The sequence below is a fragment of the Kwoniella bestiolae genome, chromosome 6, assembly GCF_000512585.2.
Source record: "Kwoniella bestiolae CBS 10118 chromosome 6, complete sequence".
NCBI lineage: Eukaryota > Fungi > Basidiomycota > Tremellomycetes > Tremellales > Cryptococcaceae > Kwoniella > Kwoniella bestiolae.
This window is the reverse complement of record NC_089246.1, coordinates 1,134,967-1,153,134: the sequence shown is the minus strand read 5'-3', so window position 1 is coordinate 1,153,134 and position 18,168 is coordinate 1,134,967. Positions and strand designations below refer to the sequence as shown.

The window sequence follows — 18,168 nt, the reverse complement described above, 5'->3', positions numbered from 1 at the left end:
GTGAACCGGAGTCGGATCGATGAGCTCGACACTATTGATCTTGACGATGCTGATTGTGCGATCAAGGCAGGAATAATGATCAAACGAATCAAACTGATGTGACTCAGTGCGAAGTACCACCGACGACAGGCTAGTCGGATCAAAATGCATCCTCTCAAGCTAGCATGATTTGGGTAGCTTCCGAAAATTCATCCCCATGTACCCTCGATCATATATCCCGTACCTGATAAAGCCATATGCAATCAAAGACTTCTTTTTCTCACCGTACAAATTATCCAGGATGTTTCTCATGAGGGACGCAATTGAATCTAAAAGGTAAAGGCAATCACGTAAATGTGGAAGGATCGTGGGTCTAGCCTACCACCAACAAGGGACTATAAGGTCCGATAATATGACCCCTTCTTCTTCTCCTTCTTCACTCGCAAGCAGGTTTCCGCGGGTTTGGATAATTCTGTGATCCAGGTAATCTTAGACGCGGATGATTTGTTCCTTCCAAAATTACACCAAATCTAGTTTTTAAGGTGTGGTATTCGAGCGGCATACCCCTTACCCCTCAATCTCCCTTTGAAATCTTCACCCGTAGTCCTCTAAATTCAGGAGATCAAACCAAAGCTTGTATTACCCGATACCTAAGTTCCACGACTCCTTCCGTCTTCTTTTCTCAGCGATTTAGCGATGAGGGACGAGCTTCAGTACACGCACAAGGGATCTGATCTTCAAGTCTGTGCGTGGTCGAGTCCTAACCCGCACGGACATCTATGCTAATCCTGCAAAAGAAAAATGCGCAGACGCCTCATGACGCACTAATCCTTCCACAATCACATAAAATTACGGCTCACCCCCTGGCCTTCTGGAATCCATGGCGTATATAAGCTTACAGGTACAGCGCACATCTTGGAATCCTGCGTCATGAGGCGTACTTCTTCCTCTTATCTCCTCTGTTACGTCCAAAATTCTGGAAGATCCATGAACGTGGAGAACCGTTTTCGAGGGATACAAGACATCGTGCCGTGCTTACCACAACGTTGTCTGCGAAGGTCGTTGCTACCTCTGAAAGGGAGACACATCACTTTGGACGTTTAGGGGTAACCGCTCATGTTCAGCAGGGAGCGAGGGGACATGAGACAGAACATTCATTTCCGAGCGCTTTTACCCTACTTCACTTCCAAAAACCCAGACTAACGGAAACGTGCTACGGCTTTCACAATGCGTCGACCACGAACATGGCAGCTCGACGGGTTTGTAACAACGATTGTGCACCTCTATAAATGCATTACATCCATATGGACGGATCGCTCGACGAGAGCTCAGTAAGCCACATATCAAAAGTGTCGCTTCAATACAGCTCTCGCCTCCTCTACCATCTCGGTAATCTGGGCACTCCAAATCTTCCCATTACTCTCCTTACATTCCTTCTGGATCTTCTCAATATCCCTTCCGACACCTTCTACCCTCCACTCATACAAATCTCCACTCCGTCTACTAGACTGTACCAACCATTGGGTCCTCTCCTTCCGTACCTCACTAAACGTCTTAAACGCAATCTCAATCCCTCTTACCCCATTCTCCTTTACTTTACTATCATTCAGCAGCTCAGCCATGATCGCGACATCCTCGATACACATTCCAGCGCCCGCACCATGATGTGGGCTTGTCGCGTGTGCTGAATCGCCCAACAGACAAACTCGACCTTGGTGGTATGAATCTAGAGGATGATCACCCAGATCAAAGATTGCCCAACAGTCCAATTTGGGATCGAGGATATCGATGATCTTCTGTACGGTCGGTCCGAAATTGGCGAGGTCCTGTCTGACGTGTGATTTCTCAGAGGGCAAGACGAGCTTATCGGATGAGGGCCATGGGTCGGAGTTGGTCCGGAAGGCTACGACATTCATGGTTTCGCCGTGGTCCACTGGGAAAGTCAGGACGTGTCCATCGTGACCCATCTAGAAACGAAAGTCACCATCAGCCTGTGCATTGTGCTTGGGGTATCTTTTGAGCAAGAGAAACAAAACTCACATGCATCTTAGCATTCTGAGCCAGATCCTCTCCCAAAGCTTGAACAGCTTTATCCATCGGTATCAACCCCCTATAAGCGTATTTGTGGGTATAACTTGGTGAACTTCCTGGATGATCTTCACCCAACATCCAGGTCCTCACACTAGACTTGATCCCATCACATCCTATAATCGCATCTGCCGTTTCTTCAGATCCATCATGAAACTTCATAACCAAAGGTCTACCTGCTCCCTGATCCTCAATCGTATCTAGGTGTTTACCGAATCTGGTCGTACCCTCCCGCAACAGCCCAACAATCTCATCTAAGAAATGCGCTCTATGCACCGCATTCGCCCCAAACTCGTTGGTCAGGCTAAAGAGATACGGTTCTTGTCCCACCGGTTCATCCTTCTCGCCATCTAACCAGTCGAACCATGTTTTCTGCTTTTCCCTCGATATATTCCTAGTAGCTACTTTCTCAAACGCATCGTATATATCGGGAGAACAGAGCTTCATAGCTCGAGTAGCGGCTGGGTTGAAGGCGACTCCAGCACCTACCTCGCCGAATTTGGGTGCTTGCTCGTATATCGTGATATTCAGATTACGCTTCTGAAGGGCTATGGCGAGACATACCCCGGATATACCACCGCCGATGATCGCTATTCGAGGTTGAGATGACATGTCGGCTGATTGCTGGACTGATATGAGGAATTACAAGAGATGGGTTCAGAGGAGGTATTGAAAATCATGTTTAGGACTTGTCGTTGCATCTTATATCGTTTACTCTACCTATCATGTCGTCATTGTGCATTGTGATCACTCAGAAATGAAAACTCGAAGATCAAAAACCGTGATTCAAATTGAACCTGCGTCATTCCTCTCGCTTACTTTGAGCTCTGAAATGGCCGACTGATCGCAGTACCTTCAGGCGAGCTGAAACTTCGAATCATATCCCAAAGTAGCGTATGCTTGACCATTCCGCAATATGTTCAACCATCTGAGATCTGAGGATACCATTCAATGAAAGACATGCATAGATGCCTGTCTGTGAAAGATATCTAACGCTTTCTGAGTACTACACTGGATATTAGTCCACATGTAAACCACGAGGCTGATTATGTAATTGAGAACGAATTCGACATACCCATACCGGTGCCCATGTCCGCCGGTGATTGTCCTATCACTATCCTCTTGACACATCCACAACAGACAACAGACAACAACCCCAACAGAATCAATCGTCAATCATCCTTCTCTCGTCATCAATCATACAACTCTTTTACTTTCTACAAGTCAGCTACATCCACGTCGCCTTACTACTCGCGACATTCTGTCAACTGTCGACCGTTCAATCAGTCGACAACAACGCACCCTCTTGAATAAGTTGGAATCGAGAAAGGAGAAAGACTGGATCTCGAGTTCTGCAAAGTTCCATCGTATCGTCAATAGAACAAGGTGTTCACCATGCCGAACGCAGCTCCGTTCTGGCTATGTCATGAGGTCAGTCCCGTTCTGGACTTCCATTCACGGTCCACTACGTAGGGTGGCTGGCTCGGGAGCATGACGTCCTGCGCAGACTCTCTGAATCAGATCAATCCTCGGTACTAATGTCATCTGACCAATAGTGCGGTGCTCAGATGAGACCGGTGACGGTCAATGGGGTTCCGCATTGTGCATCGTGCAATGGCGAATTCATCGAAATCGTGAGTCCCTCATTACAAGCTTGGTGGTGATTTGATCCTGATGATGGAAGTGAAGCTCGACCCAGATGTAAACCCCGATCCATTCCATGAACTCCCTCCCGCTCCACCCACTCGACCAGGTACAGAATCATCACCATCATCTCCACGACCAAACCAACCGTTCCAGCATAATCCAGGACAAGGCGGACAATCATTTTTATCCAGTCTTTTCGGAAATATACTAGGTGCTGCAGCAGATCATCGTGAGGGTCAAGGAGAGGGTTCGCAGGCACCATCGGGCGGTAGAGCGACTAATCCTAGTACGAATACTGGTGGGTCCGGTGGGAGCGGAAGTGGAAGTGGAGGACCAAGGACGTATTCCTTCAACTTTCCAGGAGGCGGCAGGGGACAAGTGGTATTTGGTTTCGGTAGTGGCGGAGGAGGAGGGGGAATGGGGATGGGTCCGTTCGGTCCAACAGGTCAAGGAACCACCACTGGAGGAATGGACTTTGAAAGGTAAATCCCTTTTTTGATATTCACACAATCAATCAGAGCTCACCATAGCGTAAACAACCAGCTTGTTCCCTGGCTTTGGACCACCTCCTAGACAAGGACCTGGTGGACCCCATCCTCTAGGTCCTGGAGATCCGATGGACGGAGCTGAACTGGTGAGTACACTTGCATCTCGCGATATGCGATTACATGAGGCTGACTGGAGAATCTGGCTAGCTGCGAGCCCTCATGGCTGTAATGGGAGAGGAAGGTCAAGGTGGTCCGGGGATGTTCTTCGGTCCGGCAGGAAGAGCAAATTTGGGAGATTATGCGACTTCAGAACGTAAGCTATCTCTCGGGCTTCCTCGACCATCGTCTTCTAAAGAAAAGCTTACCAATTTGATATTCGTTCTCAGAGGGATTCAATGATATATTAGAAAGGTTGATGCAGGCAGCCGGACCGCAAGGACCGCTCCCTGCGTCGGACATCGTGATTGATGGGTTACCGAGGTTCAAGTTTGATGACGAGAAGAAACTAGGTGAGTTTGATCTAGTCAAGACTCACAAGTCAATATTGATCATGCTCGACTCCAGCCCAAAGCACGTATAAAGACTGTCCTGTCTGTAAAGACGATTTCGCGGTAGGAGACGAAGTTGTCAGGATACCCTGCGCGTGAGTCCGACCTCTACACACAGCGAGAATAAGACTGACTGGGTGCTTTCAGGCATATCTTCCACCCTGATTGTTTAGTTCCGTGGTTGAAGCAGAACGGATCTTGCCCTGTGTGGTGAGCTCAGCCCTTCATCCATTTATACATACCTTCTGACCATGCATACCTAAACAGTCGATTTTCGCTTGTCCCAGAGGAGGAAAATCGATCACGTCGGTCTGAGAACACTGGAACAGCACAAGCCAACCAAGAAGGTGGTCAATCTACCATGACAAACATCCTTAATCGATTATTCGGCCAAGCGGGTGGGACAACTAGTAACCCTACCTCGCCTACTGACAACGAATCAAACCCTTTCACATTTGGCTCAGCTGGGGAAGCTGCTCGATCACCTGCGCCTCAAGCATCCGAGTCTTCTGCAGCCCAGGCTGATCAAGCTCCAGCAGCAGGCTCCACGAATGATGATAGAGCGGAGGACCCTCCCTCACCAACTTTGCCTGCATCAGGTCAACCAGCTGCTCAGGACAGCCAATCTCCATCAGAGCAGGATCGACCCTCAATGTCGACTGCTATTCCCGAAGATTATAGGGCGAGGCATCGGGAGAGAGAAAGGCAGAGACAGCATCAGGAAGACAGTCAAGGGTGAGTCGTGTGGTCACTCTGTGAGAAAAGGCCTAGCTGATGAGGGAGAGAACAGGGTTGACTATCTTGATCTCGATTAATATACATGACGATGGCAATTGATCGAACAGAGGACCATTTTGTGGGATATTCATTGGGGAAGTTGTATGGAAACCTGTATCATAAGTTGAACAAGACATTCATATTCATCATGCAACCATCGATCCAAGTTTACAAGCAATCTCACTAACACGTTTAGACCATTCCAATACATATCCAACCTTTTCCTTACCATTCGTTCTGCTTATTCCTGCTCTGCCTGCTTCGTCCATATCGGCACGGTCGCTAGACTCAGCAGAATCGATTCAGGCTACAAATCCGAAAGGAGGATCAGCCTATATGACTTTATTCGATGTACACCCAAGGGAGGACTCACAGTCTCAAGCACACTTTCTCTACCCATTCTGACTCGTTTCATCTCCCTATTCTCATTCACCCTCATCGTCAGACTACTTGCTTGTCTCTGACTTCTCCCTTGGCTAGTAGGTTTAGTCTGATTCCTGATCCGCAACGGAGCTGTGATCTTCAGAGTGGACGAGACAGGCGGTGATAACAGATCGCTCTCCGATATTGATCTCTCGTGATTATGCTTGAAATGGTGATTATCGATTACACCCATATCCAACGGCGCATGTCCATCCTCCGACCGATATGCACTGTGCGGCACTTCAAGTCCTAGTAATGGCGCAGAGAGCGATCTATGATGTCCTGGCGGATAGATGAGGATCTCATTCGATGGTCCAGTAATCGATATGGCTGTGGTGTGAAAATCTGTAGACTCGATTTCGAATTCCCCGTCTGCTGATTCCGCAGTTCCACAAATTTCCACTTGGAGTCCACCACCTACCCCTTGCCCCGTACATTCATCTGACAGGTCAGGTAGGGACGTTGTCGAGTCCAACAGGGTCAGGGAATCATTCCGTTTCCTATCGGGAGGGACGGGGAAGGAAAGCGAGTTGATACCGATAACTGTAGCAGTGGACATTGGTCTCGCGGTCGAGTTGGAATTGATCCTCATCCCCTCGTTCAATTTCGCAGGTGATTTGGGACTAGGTGTGGGAAGTTCAAGGAATCGGACAGTCGTGGTGGTTGAGCCATGTGATCGAGGTGTCAGAACCACACTCGAATCTTCAGCGCGAATTTCCACCTCGTATTGTCCATCTTTCTTGCCCAACTCGTGCAAGTCCCTCCTTTCCAAAACAAGCTTCATAACCCCCACAACATGTTCTTTCGCCTCGATCTCAATCTGTCTAATCTGATCATTACAGATATAGATCTGCCTCGAGACTCTATCGACCCTCCTTGAAGCTTGTCCCAGAGCTTGCACCATCTTATGTAACTTTGCTTGATCAACTTTGAATGTTCCCTGTTCGACCTTCTTAGCTAGACTTTCTCGTTGTCCGACTAAGAGGAGATGTTTTTCTTTGAGACGAGAGAGCTCGGAACGAAGTCTGTCCTCTTCGGATTTGGAATTTTGTAGTATGGTAGGATGCAGTAGCTGGGGAGGTACTGAGGCTTGTTCGTGCAGGGAACCCTCGATCAGAGAGGTGTATGAAGCCTCACCAATCTCCGCGAGAAGATCAGAGGCAGATCTGGTACACCACGGTATAGGCAGGTAATCGAATAGTTTCACACCTGATAAAGAAGTCGTGGTGGGTAAAGAAGCGTAGCTTGACCCGGGAGTAGTGGACATGTCGGAAGTGGCAGAGGAAGGTCCAGATGTGTTACAAGGATTTCGACCCGGTGTGGGTGAGAGCGGTGGATGAGGTGCATTGAACGTAGGCTGAGATCGCTGTTTACGAGGCGTCTCGTTGATACCCCTCAGCTTGTCCAGTTCGGTGATGTTCAGCGCATCATTGGTAGAGAATGAGCGTGGTCTTTCGCCTCGTTCAGAGGATGGTCGGATGGTCTCTTCAAATTGATGACGAGTGGGAGAAGGCCTTGGTCTCGGCGAGTATGTCGGAGCAGGTGTACGACCAGGGTTAGGATTAGGTGAGAGGCGAGGGTGATGGAGATGCGAATAGAAGTCAAAAAGACCGCTTGACTTGACAGCATCATTGTCAAATCCACTCCTACCGCTTTGTCCCTGAAATTGTTTGATAGCTTCGGGGGAGGGGATCTTCCTAATCTTGGTCTGAGGTGCACATTCAATTTGTGGGCTGAGGTTACTTGTTTTGAGTTTCAATGCTGTAGGTCGATGCTTTGGCTCATGCGAGCCGTAACCGAATGTACCGGAAGCGGGAGTTTTGAAGATCGGTGAAGCTTCGAACTCAGCATCAAGAGTGATGCTGGTACCTCCAATTAGGGGGTAAGGACCTTGCATCGTCGGGTTGTGAGAATTGAAGACGGATGCAGAGGCCGAACGAGATCGAGAGTCGATTCTTTGGGAAGCAGATAACGGTGCACTGCCTGTTCTGGTATGGATGTTGGGGGAGGTGAAGGAGGTAGGCGGTGCTGGTAAGGTCTTGCTATTTAAGCCTAGGGAAGGTTTCTGGAAATGCACAAAGACCATGGGACAAGTTAATTACTGCTGTTGCGTTTAATTAGCAGTCAAACAAGTATCACTTACCCTTGAATGTCCAGCACTCAGACTACCCACAAATATTGCTGAAGCTCTGCGATCAGGGGACGCTTCGGGCGTAGGAGGTAGAGCGTACGCGGGAGGGGGTAACGAAGGAGGTAACATCGCTATAGGTGTCGAAGCTACACATTTACCCCATTTCGTAGGTGAAGAATACGATCGACCAGCGGATGAGGGCGTACTAGCAAGAACATCTTTTCGACCTTTCGTAGAAGGGCTCGACGATGATCCGATCTTGACGGTACGAGGACTCTGGTTCTGAGGGAGGCCGGTGTTCGCTGCTGTTATAGGTGTGGGTGGATCAGCACCTTCTGTGAAAGGGTGACCGACAATTTGGGGTGTAGTCCGGCCCCTTTTGAATTTGGAACTGAAGATAGCCATATTGGAGTAGAATCAAGAAGAGACAGGAGAGAAGCTGGATCGCTACAACGGTGAGTCTTGAGGCATGTGATGCAAGAGAGATACAGTGACTACCAGAGTGAAGAACGGAAGAGAAGAAATGCGGGGGGGTGATCTTCAGATTATTGAGAGAGCTTCTTTATCTAGGATCCGTTGGATTGAGAGAGAGAGGGGGGAAACAAGAAATGACGAGTGGGGAAGACGAGGTTATATGCTGCGAGCACATTGCGACAAGAGAGGATGAAGTCGGTTTCTCCAAATTGCGTTCTGTTGTACGACTGTATCTGGAAATACATAGCAAAGCAAGAGTTTGGAGATGCAAGTGAGTAAGAGCACAGCTCTACCTGATGAGTAAATCTGCCCAGATCGCTTTCCCAGATGAGGTGCAAGGAACCAGTAATCGCTTCCAAAGAATCGTGTTCGTAGAATACCTTCGTGTGTTCTTCTTTCTCACGTCCCATGGGAAGTGACAGTGTCTTCACGCCCTGGCATTCAATATTGGTTGTCAAGATACCCACCCAGCAACCCGGAAACGGCCGAGTGGCTGATGCAAGATGATCGTCGTTGGGGTGTGTTGCCAGGGAGCTGTAAGGGTATGTCAAGATTATACATACATATGTCATCGGGTGAGACGTTTGTACAACGGTGTGTATTTATAGTCAATCAGCTTAACGGGGTGTTCATCTCCGAAAAGAAGGGCGGAATAAGTCTGCGAGGGCGTAAAATGTAGACAAGGTGGAGATCGTCTTTATCTGCTTGGCTGTGGGCGGCGTAGGAGTTCGGTTGGTCTGGACCACATTTACCGCAACCTACCTGACATTCTGCGTATGCACCCAAATTAAAAGCAAAACAGAAAAGAAAAAAAAGATATTTGTTTGGGAGCCCTGACATCAGAAGCCGGTAGTGCGGTGGCAGCGACATCGTTCGAACGCATTCAGCAAGCTGAAGAGGCGACGAAAGGCGTGAAAAACTGTATGAGAAGAAACGACCTTAGTCGTGTAACGCTTCTCACAGCGTTAAGAACAGATACTACACATGATCTTAGCCAAAAGAGGCCAGAGAGGATAAAAACGTGACAAACGTTTTTGACCCATACTTCATGATTGGCGACTTGGGGGAAATGCTTCGGCGTTATACTGTGGCGTTGTATGTGAGTGCGGTGTATCCCGCTCGCAGAGAAATCAATAATCGCGTGTCGTGTGATGTGAGAAAGCAAAAACAAGACACACACGCACAGATCACCAATCTGAATTGGATTGAACTGAATCAATGATACTTCATATATACCCTTTATTGTTATAGCCTGACTACATCGAGCTGCTACGGAGTGAAGCCAAAAGAGGTCCCTATGAAGAATGTATAAGATTAGTGAAGACGGCCAAGCGGACGTATCGAAGATGAAGTTAATCCCTTCAGTAACCCTTCTACGCCTCCTCCCCATTCTGATCTCGACCAAGGTAGTCATGGTGAGCGATCAAGCTATCAAGGGTCCTTTGTTGTGGATGGATGTTCATATCTCCGCTGGTTTGCCTGCCTCTCCACACGCCTTTCCTACGCTTCAATCGTTCAATCGTGTTGTTTATCCTCAATGGTGATGTCACTCGTTCCTTTCAGTTGAGTGAATCTGCTGGTATGTGTGGTTTTCTCAATTGAATGGGTACCGATCATGCTCTGCATTGATCCTCCTACACTACTACAATTACAATACTACGACTGCGTACTGCATAGCAAAATACACCACCAAGCGGGTGATTGTGTTTCACATCTGACGTTTCTTCTTTTGACCTTTTGAATTTCTGAGCCATCATCGTCGTAACAGTAGGAGGTATCGCTCCCTGCTGAACCACTTCCAATACTGTCTATAAGGTTGTGAGGAGGATACGAGTCAAGACTGTAAAGCTTTCTTTGGACAATACACAGGCAGAGTCAAGCTCGAGCATAATGAGCCATAACAACCCATTTGAGGACTCTAACCAGCGTAACCGGTTTACTCCTTCACCTCAACCTTCGCAATACCCACCTGCGACACAATCGCAAGGTTACCCACCAGCACCCTATACTTACGATGATGGAGGAGATATGGGATACGGAGGGAGAATGGGAGGTGGAGTAGAAATCAATGGTCAACATATGCCTTGGGTAGCTGGAGAAGAGGACGATGAGTTGAAACCTTTGACTTCAGAGTGAGTTTCGCTGTTCATCCGATAACTCGATGGCGCAGTGCTGAACGAGATGAATAGCCAAAATCCATCAACCACTTCATTCCTCCCTCACTCGCCTTACAACAGACCCCTCAACCACATGCCATCGAGCAACTCTGTAGGAGCGGATTTCATGCGCCGTCAGACTCTACCTAGAAGAGGTGTGACAGTGAAGAAGATCAAGTTGACCAAGGGGAACTTCATCGCTGAGCAAGTAAACTCCGCTTCATGTCATTGGTCGCCTTGTATTGACTGTGATCTGCAGTTATGCTGTACCAGGACCTGTATCTAGTTCTGTCGAGGACAAGTGGATCGCTGGTGAGTGCCTCTGAAAAACCATCTCATATGTGACTTACTGATCACTTGCCCAGGTAACAAATCCAACGAGTTCTCTCATATGCGATATACTGCGGCTACCTGCGATCCAGACGATTTCACACCGGAGAATGGCTGGAGATTAAAGACCTCTTCGTATAATCGAGAGACGGAGCTATTGATTGCTATAACTAGTTGTAAGTGGTCTTGTTTCTGTTGGACTGGTCATCAGACTAACGAAAGTATATCAGATAACGAGGACAAAATCTTGTATGCTCGTACATTGCATAATGTGATGTTGAACATCAGAGATATCTGCAACACCAAAGCGTGAGCTCGAGCTATCTCGTTGCCACTTATATGCCGCTGACAAATCGATGTGTAGCTCCAAGTTCTGGCGAAGGACAGCCGAAGAAGGCAGACCAGGCTGGCAGAGAATTGTCGTCGCATTGGTAGCCGACGGATTAGGACCGATGGACAAGCAGGTATTGGATGTTCTCCAGACGATCGGTGTCTTCCAAGATGGAATTTTGAAAAAAGAGGTAGACGGGAAACCTACAGTCGCTCATATCTTCGAGGTAAGCCAACCCAACTACCCCGCACGAAGGACAAGCTGACCTTAGACAACGATGATAGTACACCACACAACTATCCATCGACGCTACGCCGCAACTTGTTCAGCCTCATCCTGGAGATGCCAATAACCTCGTCCCCGTACAGCTGATCTTTGTGCTCAAAGCGGAAAACTCGAAGAAGATTAATTCTCATCGATGGCTATTCAACGCTTTGGGCAGACAGCTGAACCCGGAGATATGCGTGTTGTTAGATGCTGGTACCAAACCCGGACATAAGGCAATCTATCATCGTGAGCTGAATGAACCGAAGGATTATCAATAAGCTGACCAATGATAACGCACAGTATGGGAAGCGTTCTACGTAAGTCAGCTTTCTTCGTGACGTCGGAGTATACTAAGTACTGTCACAGAACAACCCCAATCTTGGTGGAGCTTGCGGTGAGATCCATGCAATGATCAAAGGTGGAAAGAAGCTGCTTAATCCGCTTGGTGGGTGAGATCGCATCAGATCGAGGTTGCAGGCTGATGTACATTACAGTTGCCGCACAAAACTTCGAATATAAAATGTCGAATATCCTCGATAAACCTTTGGAGAGTAGTTTCGGATAGTAAGTCTCAGTACCAATGGCTGGAGGGTCGCTGATGAAGGAACAGTGTTAGCGTGTTACCTGGTGCATTCTCCGCTTATAGATTCCGGGCTATTCAAGGAAGACCTCTGGAGCAGTACTTTCACGGTGATCATACAAGTGGGTACACCTTCCTCTTCGCGAGGATGTTACTGATGTTGGCGATATAGTGGCTGCTCGGCTTGGTAAGAAGGGTATCTACGGGATGAACATCTTCACCAAGAATATGTTCTTGGCGGAGGATAGGTATGTCTCACGGTGTTACGTTGCACTTTTGCATTAATCATGCTGATACACACCTCGCAGAATACTATGTTTTGAGCTAGTCGCAAAAGCCAAGGACAGATGGGTGTTGCAATATGTCAAACCCAGTAAAGCAGAGACGGATGTCCCTGAGCAAGCTGCCGAGTTGATCAGTCAAAGAAGAAGATGGTTGAACGGTTCATTCGCTGCGTCTGTGGTGAGTGAATCTTGGCATGGCGTGTATGGACACGTATGACTTACATGCGTATCGATGGTAGTACGCCTTGATCCACTTCTTCCGATTATACAAATCCGGTCACGGTCCCATTAGAATGTTGTTCTTCCATGTTCAAGGACTGGTGAGCTGGTTGCCTTTCCTCAAATCTGTTCAGCAATCGCTGACGCACTTTTATCTTCAATCTCCAGTACAACTTGTATGTCGAGTTTTCGGCCGCGTTGCTGGCTATCAAAGCTTACCTTGAGGTGAAATAGCTTCAACTTGATCTTCTCTTGGTTCGCTTTAGCCAATTTATGGCTCACTTTCTCAATCATCATCAATCTCGTACCCGCTGGCTCCAACATCAACTTGTTCGTCACTGCCGAAGTCGTGAGTTGACCCTATGTTACGCCGTTGATCTCATCAAAGCTTACGGGTGATTTACTCGACAGACTTATTGGGTCAATCTGGTTCTCATGTGGATATACATGGCTTTCTTGATGCTTCAGTTCGTACTTGCCTTGGGCAATCGACCGAAAGGAGAGAAGGGGTTGTACTTGCTCACGCTATGGTAAGCTTTCATGAGACACATGTGGTCAGCTTACTTTGGATTTCTCAGGGTGTTTGCTGTACTCGCTGCTTATTTGATCGTCTGTTCCGTCATCCTATCAGTCGTTGCCTTCAAGGTTCGTACGAGACCCCTTGAATGTGACTGTGTAGCTAACAAGTACGATGAAGGGCGCTCTGAGTGATCCAGGAAACATAGGCCAGAAGCTTGGCAATCTCTTCAACGCCACGAACGGTGTATTGGTAGCTGCTGTGATGTCGACTATCGGGATCTACCTCTTTGCATCTTTCCTCTATGTGAGTGACGACATCATGTTGTGGAATGAATTGACGCTGACGGTCGCTTTGTAGCGAGATCCATGGCATATGTTCAGTTCTTTCCCTCAATACATGGCAGGTCAATAACCACTGAGTACGAGTCGAGCACGAGCTGACACTGACACAGCTCTTGGCACCGTCTTTCACCAACGTGCTCAACGTCTACGCATTCTGCAATTTGCATGATGTCTCGTAAGTCATATTGATGATTCTCTTGTAGCACTATCTTAGCTGACACTGGGGTCCAGGTGGGGTACAAAAGGGTCCGATAAAGCAGAAGCTCTACCAGCGGTATCGTCAAGTAAAGAAAAGGGCGGTGACGGAGCTGTCGTGGAGGAACCACAGAGGAACCAAGATGAGCTGGATGAGTCGTTCAAATCGGTCGTACAACGGGCTGTAGCCCCATACAAGAATGAAGAGAAGGAGGAGAAACCCAGTATGGATGTGAGTGCCTTCAACAACCCGATGCGATGAAGACTTACGGGTCCGTGTAGGACGAGAACCGTACTTTCCGTACTCGTCTCGTAGGATGCTGGTTACTCTCCAACGCGGGTTTAGCAATTTCCATCCAGACCCTAAATGGACTAGATACGACTAAACAACTGGTCGAGAAATGTGTTCCGGACGATTACGATCCGTTCTCTGGGAACGCCACTGTACCCATGAACGGAACTTGTATAGAGAATGCGTTGAAGTTCAATACGGTGGAATTGCAAAATAAACAACAGATCTACTTCCAAGCGTTACTTTGGGCTACCTTTGGTCTGAGTATGGTCAGATTTTTGGGGGTGAGTCTGCCCTCTCGCACAACACGAGTACATCGCTAACTTGCGATTCCCCTCAGTGCTTGTACTACTGGACCGCCAGACAGCTCGGAAGATGTTGTAGGCGAAACTAGGCGCCGTGCTCTCCCAGAAACTCGACAAAACCTGTGTATACATACGAACGATAACGATTTACCTTTTCTGCTCCACATTCTATCCATATTTATAATAAGGAAATGCATCTCATATCCCTTTTGACGCAAAGCGTGTTGCCTATTTACACATACATACCCACTGTATACCACAAAGATGCCTAGACGCTATAAACACATGTATATATGAACAGTTCTATTCCTTTTATATTTTGACCCTTTACGATATGGTCGATCGTTTTTCTTTTTCAATCTAATGCTCATCACCCACTAACCAACTGAGCATAGCTGGTAGACCCATACCCAGGACCAACAACAACGTGCGCTCGTATTTGCCCAATTGCGGTTCTTGTGTTTGCTGGCCATTTGGATCACCTGACTCAACGTGGGAATGATGGTCGTGTGGATGGGCTGACAGAGGTTGGATCACCGTTGCGACGTATAGGAAGGATCCTCCCTGGTTGATGATGTACCCCATTAGTCGATGAACCTTTGAGAGAGGTAATTCTGCACTCACCGAGAACAGCAAGGCTATGCCAGTCCACCATCCGATAGCATCTACGTCTCCTCTATGACCCTGTCCCAAGTTGGCAGATCCGAACGCCTTGACTATAAGATACGTCATGATAGCGCCAAATGGTGCGGCGAAAGAGAAGATGATCAATCTTTTCCTGATGGCGGTGTGGGCGAGGTTGAGCGAGAGGAGTGTGGTGGTGAGACCTAGAGCAGTTGGGCCTAGACAATAAGAGGGGGTCAATTGTTTGTTTTCCGCGTAGCGACGAGCAGTAAATGCAAGAGAGGTGCGTAGGCTTTCCATCAGATCTTAGACGAAATCCGACTCACCTTTATGCACCAACACTGCCAGGAAAATCACCAAACTCAGACTCCCGTTCCCAGACAAACTACTTGCACCCAAAGCGATTCCATCCGCAGCACCGTGGATGACCATACCCAAGGTCGCATTCAGTCCATGAACACTACCGCTGAGTCCCTCCGAATCGTCATGGTCGTGTATGTGCAGTTTCTTCGGTTTTGATTGGAGTGGAGTATGCGAGTTGAGGTGTTGGGGCGAAGGACGGGTTGTGGAATCTATGGAAGATGAGGGCGAGTGTGATCGGGAGGAAGTTGGAGAAGGCGGTGGAGAGGGTGAAGGATGAGGTGTGAGAGTTTCGATTCTGCAAGTCGTGATGGTCAGACCTCAGATATACGATAATAGGTGTCGACTTACAAAAGCATGAGGGCAAACCCGAGTAACAAACTTATACCGGTAGCATGTATAGCACTCTCATCGTGACCCTGCCTTTCGGTAGGTAAAGCGTCGAACAGAGTTGACACTCCTCTACAACAGCGCCGATGGTATCAGCTTGGTTGATGTTACATGTGAGGGACGACAGCAAGCTTACTCGGGAATGATGATCGTCAAAGCTGCACCGACCAACAGACCCATCCCCAGGACGGAAATCATCTTCAACCGTCTTCCTGTTATCGACTCCTTTGTCAGTGTACATTCGAATCATATGGGTAAGATGTACTCACCCGTAGTAGCAGATTTGATCCATAATGGTATACTACCGACCACGAAACTCGCTATGAACATACAGGCGCTCTGGCCCAGGAGAAGGAGCATACCCATTTTTGGAGTCGTATGGGCGTCTTCAAGGTAGATGATGAATACAGGTATTCGCGTATATGATGATGATATGATTTGATATGATTGAATATGAGGGATGTTATATGTTTTGTCGATATGCTATTGCATGAGCTGGTTGATGGACAGATGAGATGATGAACGTGGACCAAGCTGAAGTGAGTGATGGCGAGGAAAGAGGACTGGACGGTTATGCCAGGTATTGTGATGGTGATTGAGAACAAGATATGATATATCTTGATGCTAAGTGAACAACGTTGACTGCGTAAAGATTGAAAGGATGATTCACAGGAAGAGGAGGAAGAAGATTGGTGGGGTGGGAATCAAAGGATAAAGGATCTGATCTCTATCTCTTTGTAGTCTATACTTGACGTTGTTCCTTATATAAGTAGTGTCGATGTCATCCAAAACCTTGCGGTCAACGTAATAAAATAAATCCTTGATGATTTGTTGTCATATTGAAAGTTACAACAGGGAAAGATCGACCTAATCACGAGCTACCACGTGGGATCACTATACTATCATGATACCTGAATAATCGGATCATGATCCATCTATCTCTTCATGATTTATCGTCTCATACCCCCATTGCATATACTGTATCCCCATCTCACAATAGATAACACTCCCCAAGAATCTATAAAAGGACAAGCGATAGATCAACTTCTTCTATCTCCTTTCTCCTTGACGAACGAAATTCCACCAAAAACCTACACAATGTCCGCATCATCAAGCTCACAGCCCTTCTCCACCGAGAGTTACTTCCAGACGCAGAGACCACCAGCGGGGTTAAAGGAGAAGAGCGAGAAGATGCACCAGTTCGTAGAGAAGTGGAAGGCAGTCAACGGGAAGAAGGTGGTGCTGGTTACTGTGAGTATGGAACCCATCTATCACTTGTACCCATTTGCTAATCTAGCGGTATAGAGCGGTGGGACCACCGTCCCCCTAGAATCCAATACGTGAGTCTGACTGTGATAAGCAATAGTACATCAGCTGAAATAATAAACCCGTAGCGTCCGCTTCCTCGACAATTTCTCAGCCGGGACGAGAGGAGCGACCTCAGCAGAGTACTTCCTATCTCAAGGATACGCCGTCATCTTCTTACACAGATTGCATTCCCTCCGACCCTTCTCACGACACTACTCTCACTCCCTCAACCCGTTCTTAGATCTCTTGTCTATCGTCCCTTCATCTTCTGGCTCAAGCTCTTCAATAGTGGTCTCGCCAGACCATACCAAATCGCTCTTACCGATCCTTCAAGCGTACCATGAGGCTCAGTCCTCCGGATCGTTGCTAAGCGTGGAATTCCAGACTGTAAACGATTATCTATGGCTCTTGAAAGCAGTCACAGCATCTATGGCGAGCTTGGGCAGGAGGGGGATGTTCTACCTGGCAGCGGCTGTATCGGACTTCTTCCTACCCGAAGAGAGGGTTGCCGAACATAAGATACAATCCCTTCAGGGGACGTTGAGCTTGGAGATGGACCAGGTGCCCAAGGTGCTCAAACCGTTGGTACAGGAATGGACACCTGAGGGGTACATCGTCAGCTTCAAGGTGGGTGATCACGCGAGGTAGGGAGACACACAGTGACGGAGCTGACGATGTGCATCTAACACAGCTCGAGACAGACACCCAACTCCTCATACCCAAATCTCGAGCAGCGCTATCGCGATACGGCCATCAGCTGGTAATAGGGAACGAGCTCCACCGACGTAAATACGAGGTGGTCTTTGTCGAGCGCAACTCGATGTCTAAGCCGGAAAAGGGTACTGGAGATGATAGGATAAAGGGGACTGCAACCCCGCCTATAATGGAATCTGGTGAATCCGAGAAGCTGGATGTGGCAGGTCTGGAGCAGAAGGAAGAGTATAAAGAGACTTGGCTGAGGTTGGATGATCTCAAGGATGAAGGTGGGAAGGGTAGAGATGGGGAGGTCGAGATTGAAGAGTTGATCATCAAGGAGTTGTTGGACAGACATCAAAGGTGGATCGATGCGAGGGAGTAGGGTGGAAACGGCGATGGTATGCAGAAAGCATAC

The 18,168-nt window shown here is 47.9% G+C and overlaps 6 protein-coding genes across 6 annotated transcripts; 3 read left to right on the top strand and 3 right to left on the bottom strand.

The window, feature by feature from the left end:
* Positions 1-1,322: 1,322 nt before the first annotated feature.
* I302_107624 (uncharacterized protein) lies at positions 1,323-2,679 on the bottom strand (the record flags this gene model as incomplete). The annotated part of the gene is made up of 2 exons (XM_019193247.1): positions 1,323-1,946; positions 2,020-2,679. The coding sequence occupies 2 exons, from the start codon at positions 2,677-2,679 to the stop codon at positions 1,323-1,325; spliced, it is 1,284 nt and encodes a 427-aa protein (XP_019044724.1).
* A 783-nt stretch (positions 2,680-3,462) lies between these two features.
* Positions 3,463-5,489, top strand: I302_107623 (uncharacterized protein; the record flags this gene model as incomplete). Its single annotated transcript, XM_019193248.2, has 9 exons — positions 3,463-3,498; positions 3,624-3,701; positions 3,757-4,196; positions 4,258-4,348; positions 4,410-4,515; positions 4,589-4,711; positions 4,767-4,845; positions 4,898-4,960; positions 5,018-5,489. 9 exons carry the CDS (start codon positions 3,463-3,465, stop codon positions 5,487-5,489), a joined length of 1,488 nt encoding a protein of 495 aa, XP_019044725.2.
* Positions 5,490-5,768: 279 nt separating this feature from the next.
* I302_107622 (uncharacterized protein) lies at positions 5,769-8,486 on the bottom strand (the record flags this gene model as incomplete). Its single annotated transcript, XM_019193249.1, has 3 exons — positions 5,769-5,834; positions 5,901-8,015; positions 8,094-8,486. 3 exons carry the CDS (start codon positions 8,484-8,486, stop codon positions 5,769-5,771), a joined length of 2,574 nt encoding a protein of 857 aa, XP_019044726.1.
* Positions 8,487-10,445: 1,959 nt separating this feature from the next.
* I302_107621 (uncharacterized protein) lies at positions 10,446-14,464 on the top strand (the record flags this gene model as incomplete). The annotated part of the gene is made up of 24 exons (XM_065870509.1): positions 10,446-10,687; positions 10,745-10,915; positions 10,971-11,023; positions 11,077-11,217; positions 11,272-11,350; positions 11,406-11,598; positions 11,657-11,885; positions 11,940-11,956; positions 12,006-12,084; positions 12,134-12,203; positions 12,250-12,341; positions 12,392-12,467; positions 12,528-12,681; positions 12,743-12,823; positions 12,891-12,898; positions 12,957-13,071; positions 13,134-13,252; positions 13,301-13,367; positions 13,420-13,545; positions 13,600-13,641; positions 13,694-13,758; positions 13,815-14,010; positions 14,061-14,354; positions 14,411-14,464. The coding sequence occupies 24 exons, from the start codon at positions 10,446-10,448 to the stop codon at positions 14,462-14,464; spliced, it is 2,763 nt and encodes a 920-aa protein (XP_065726581.1).
* A 271-nt stretch (positions 14,465-14,735) lies between these two features.
* Positions 14,736-16,115, bottom strand: I302_107620 (uncharacterized protein; the record flags this gene model as incomplete). Its single annotated transcript, XM_019193251.1, has 6 exons — positions 14,736-14,939; positions 15,000-15,217; positions 15,326-15,657; positions 15,711-15,821; positions 15,886-15,961; positions 16,019-16,115. The coding sequence occupies 6 exons, from the start codon at positions 16,113-16,115 to the stop codon at positions 14,736-14,738; spliced, it is 1,038 nt and encodes a 345-aa protein (XP_019044728.1).
* A 732-nt stretch (positions 16,116-16,847) lies between these two features.
* I302_107619 (uncharacterized protein) lies at positions 16,848-18,135 on the top strand (the record flags this gene model as incomplete). The annotated part of the gene is made up of 4 exons (XM_019193252.1): positions 16,848-17,000; positions 17,055-17,089; positions 17,144-17,684; positions 17,749-18,135. The coding sequence occupies 4 exons, from the start codon at positions 16,848-16,850 to the stop codon at positions 18,133-18,135; spliced, it is 1,116 nt and encodes a 371-aa protein (XP_019044729.1).
* Positions 18,136-18,168: the final 33 nt, after the last annotated feature.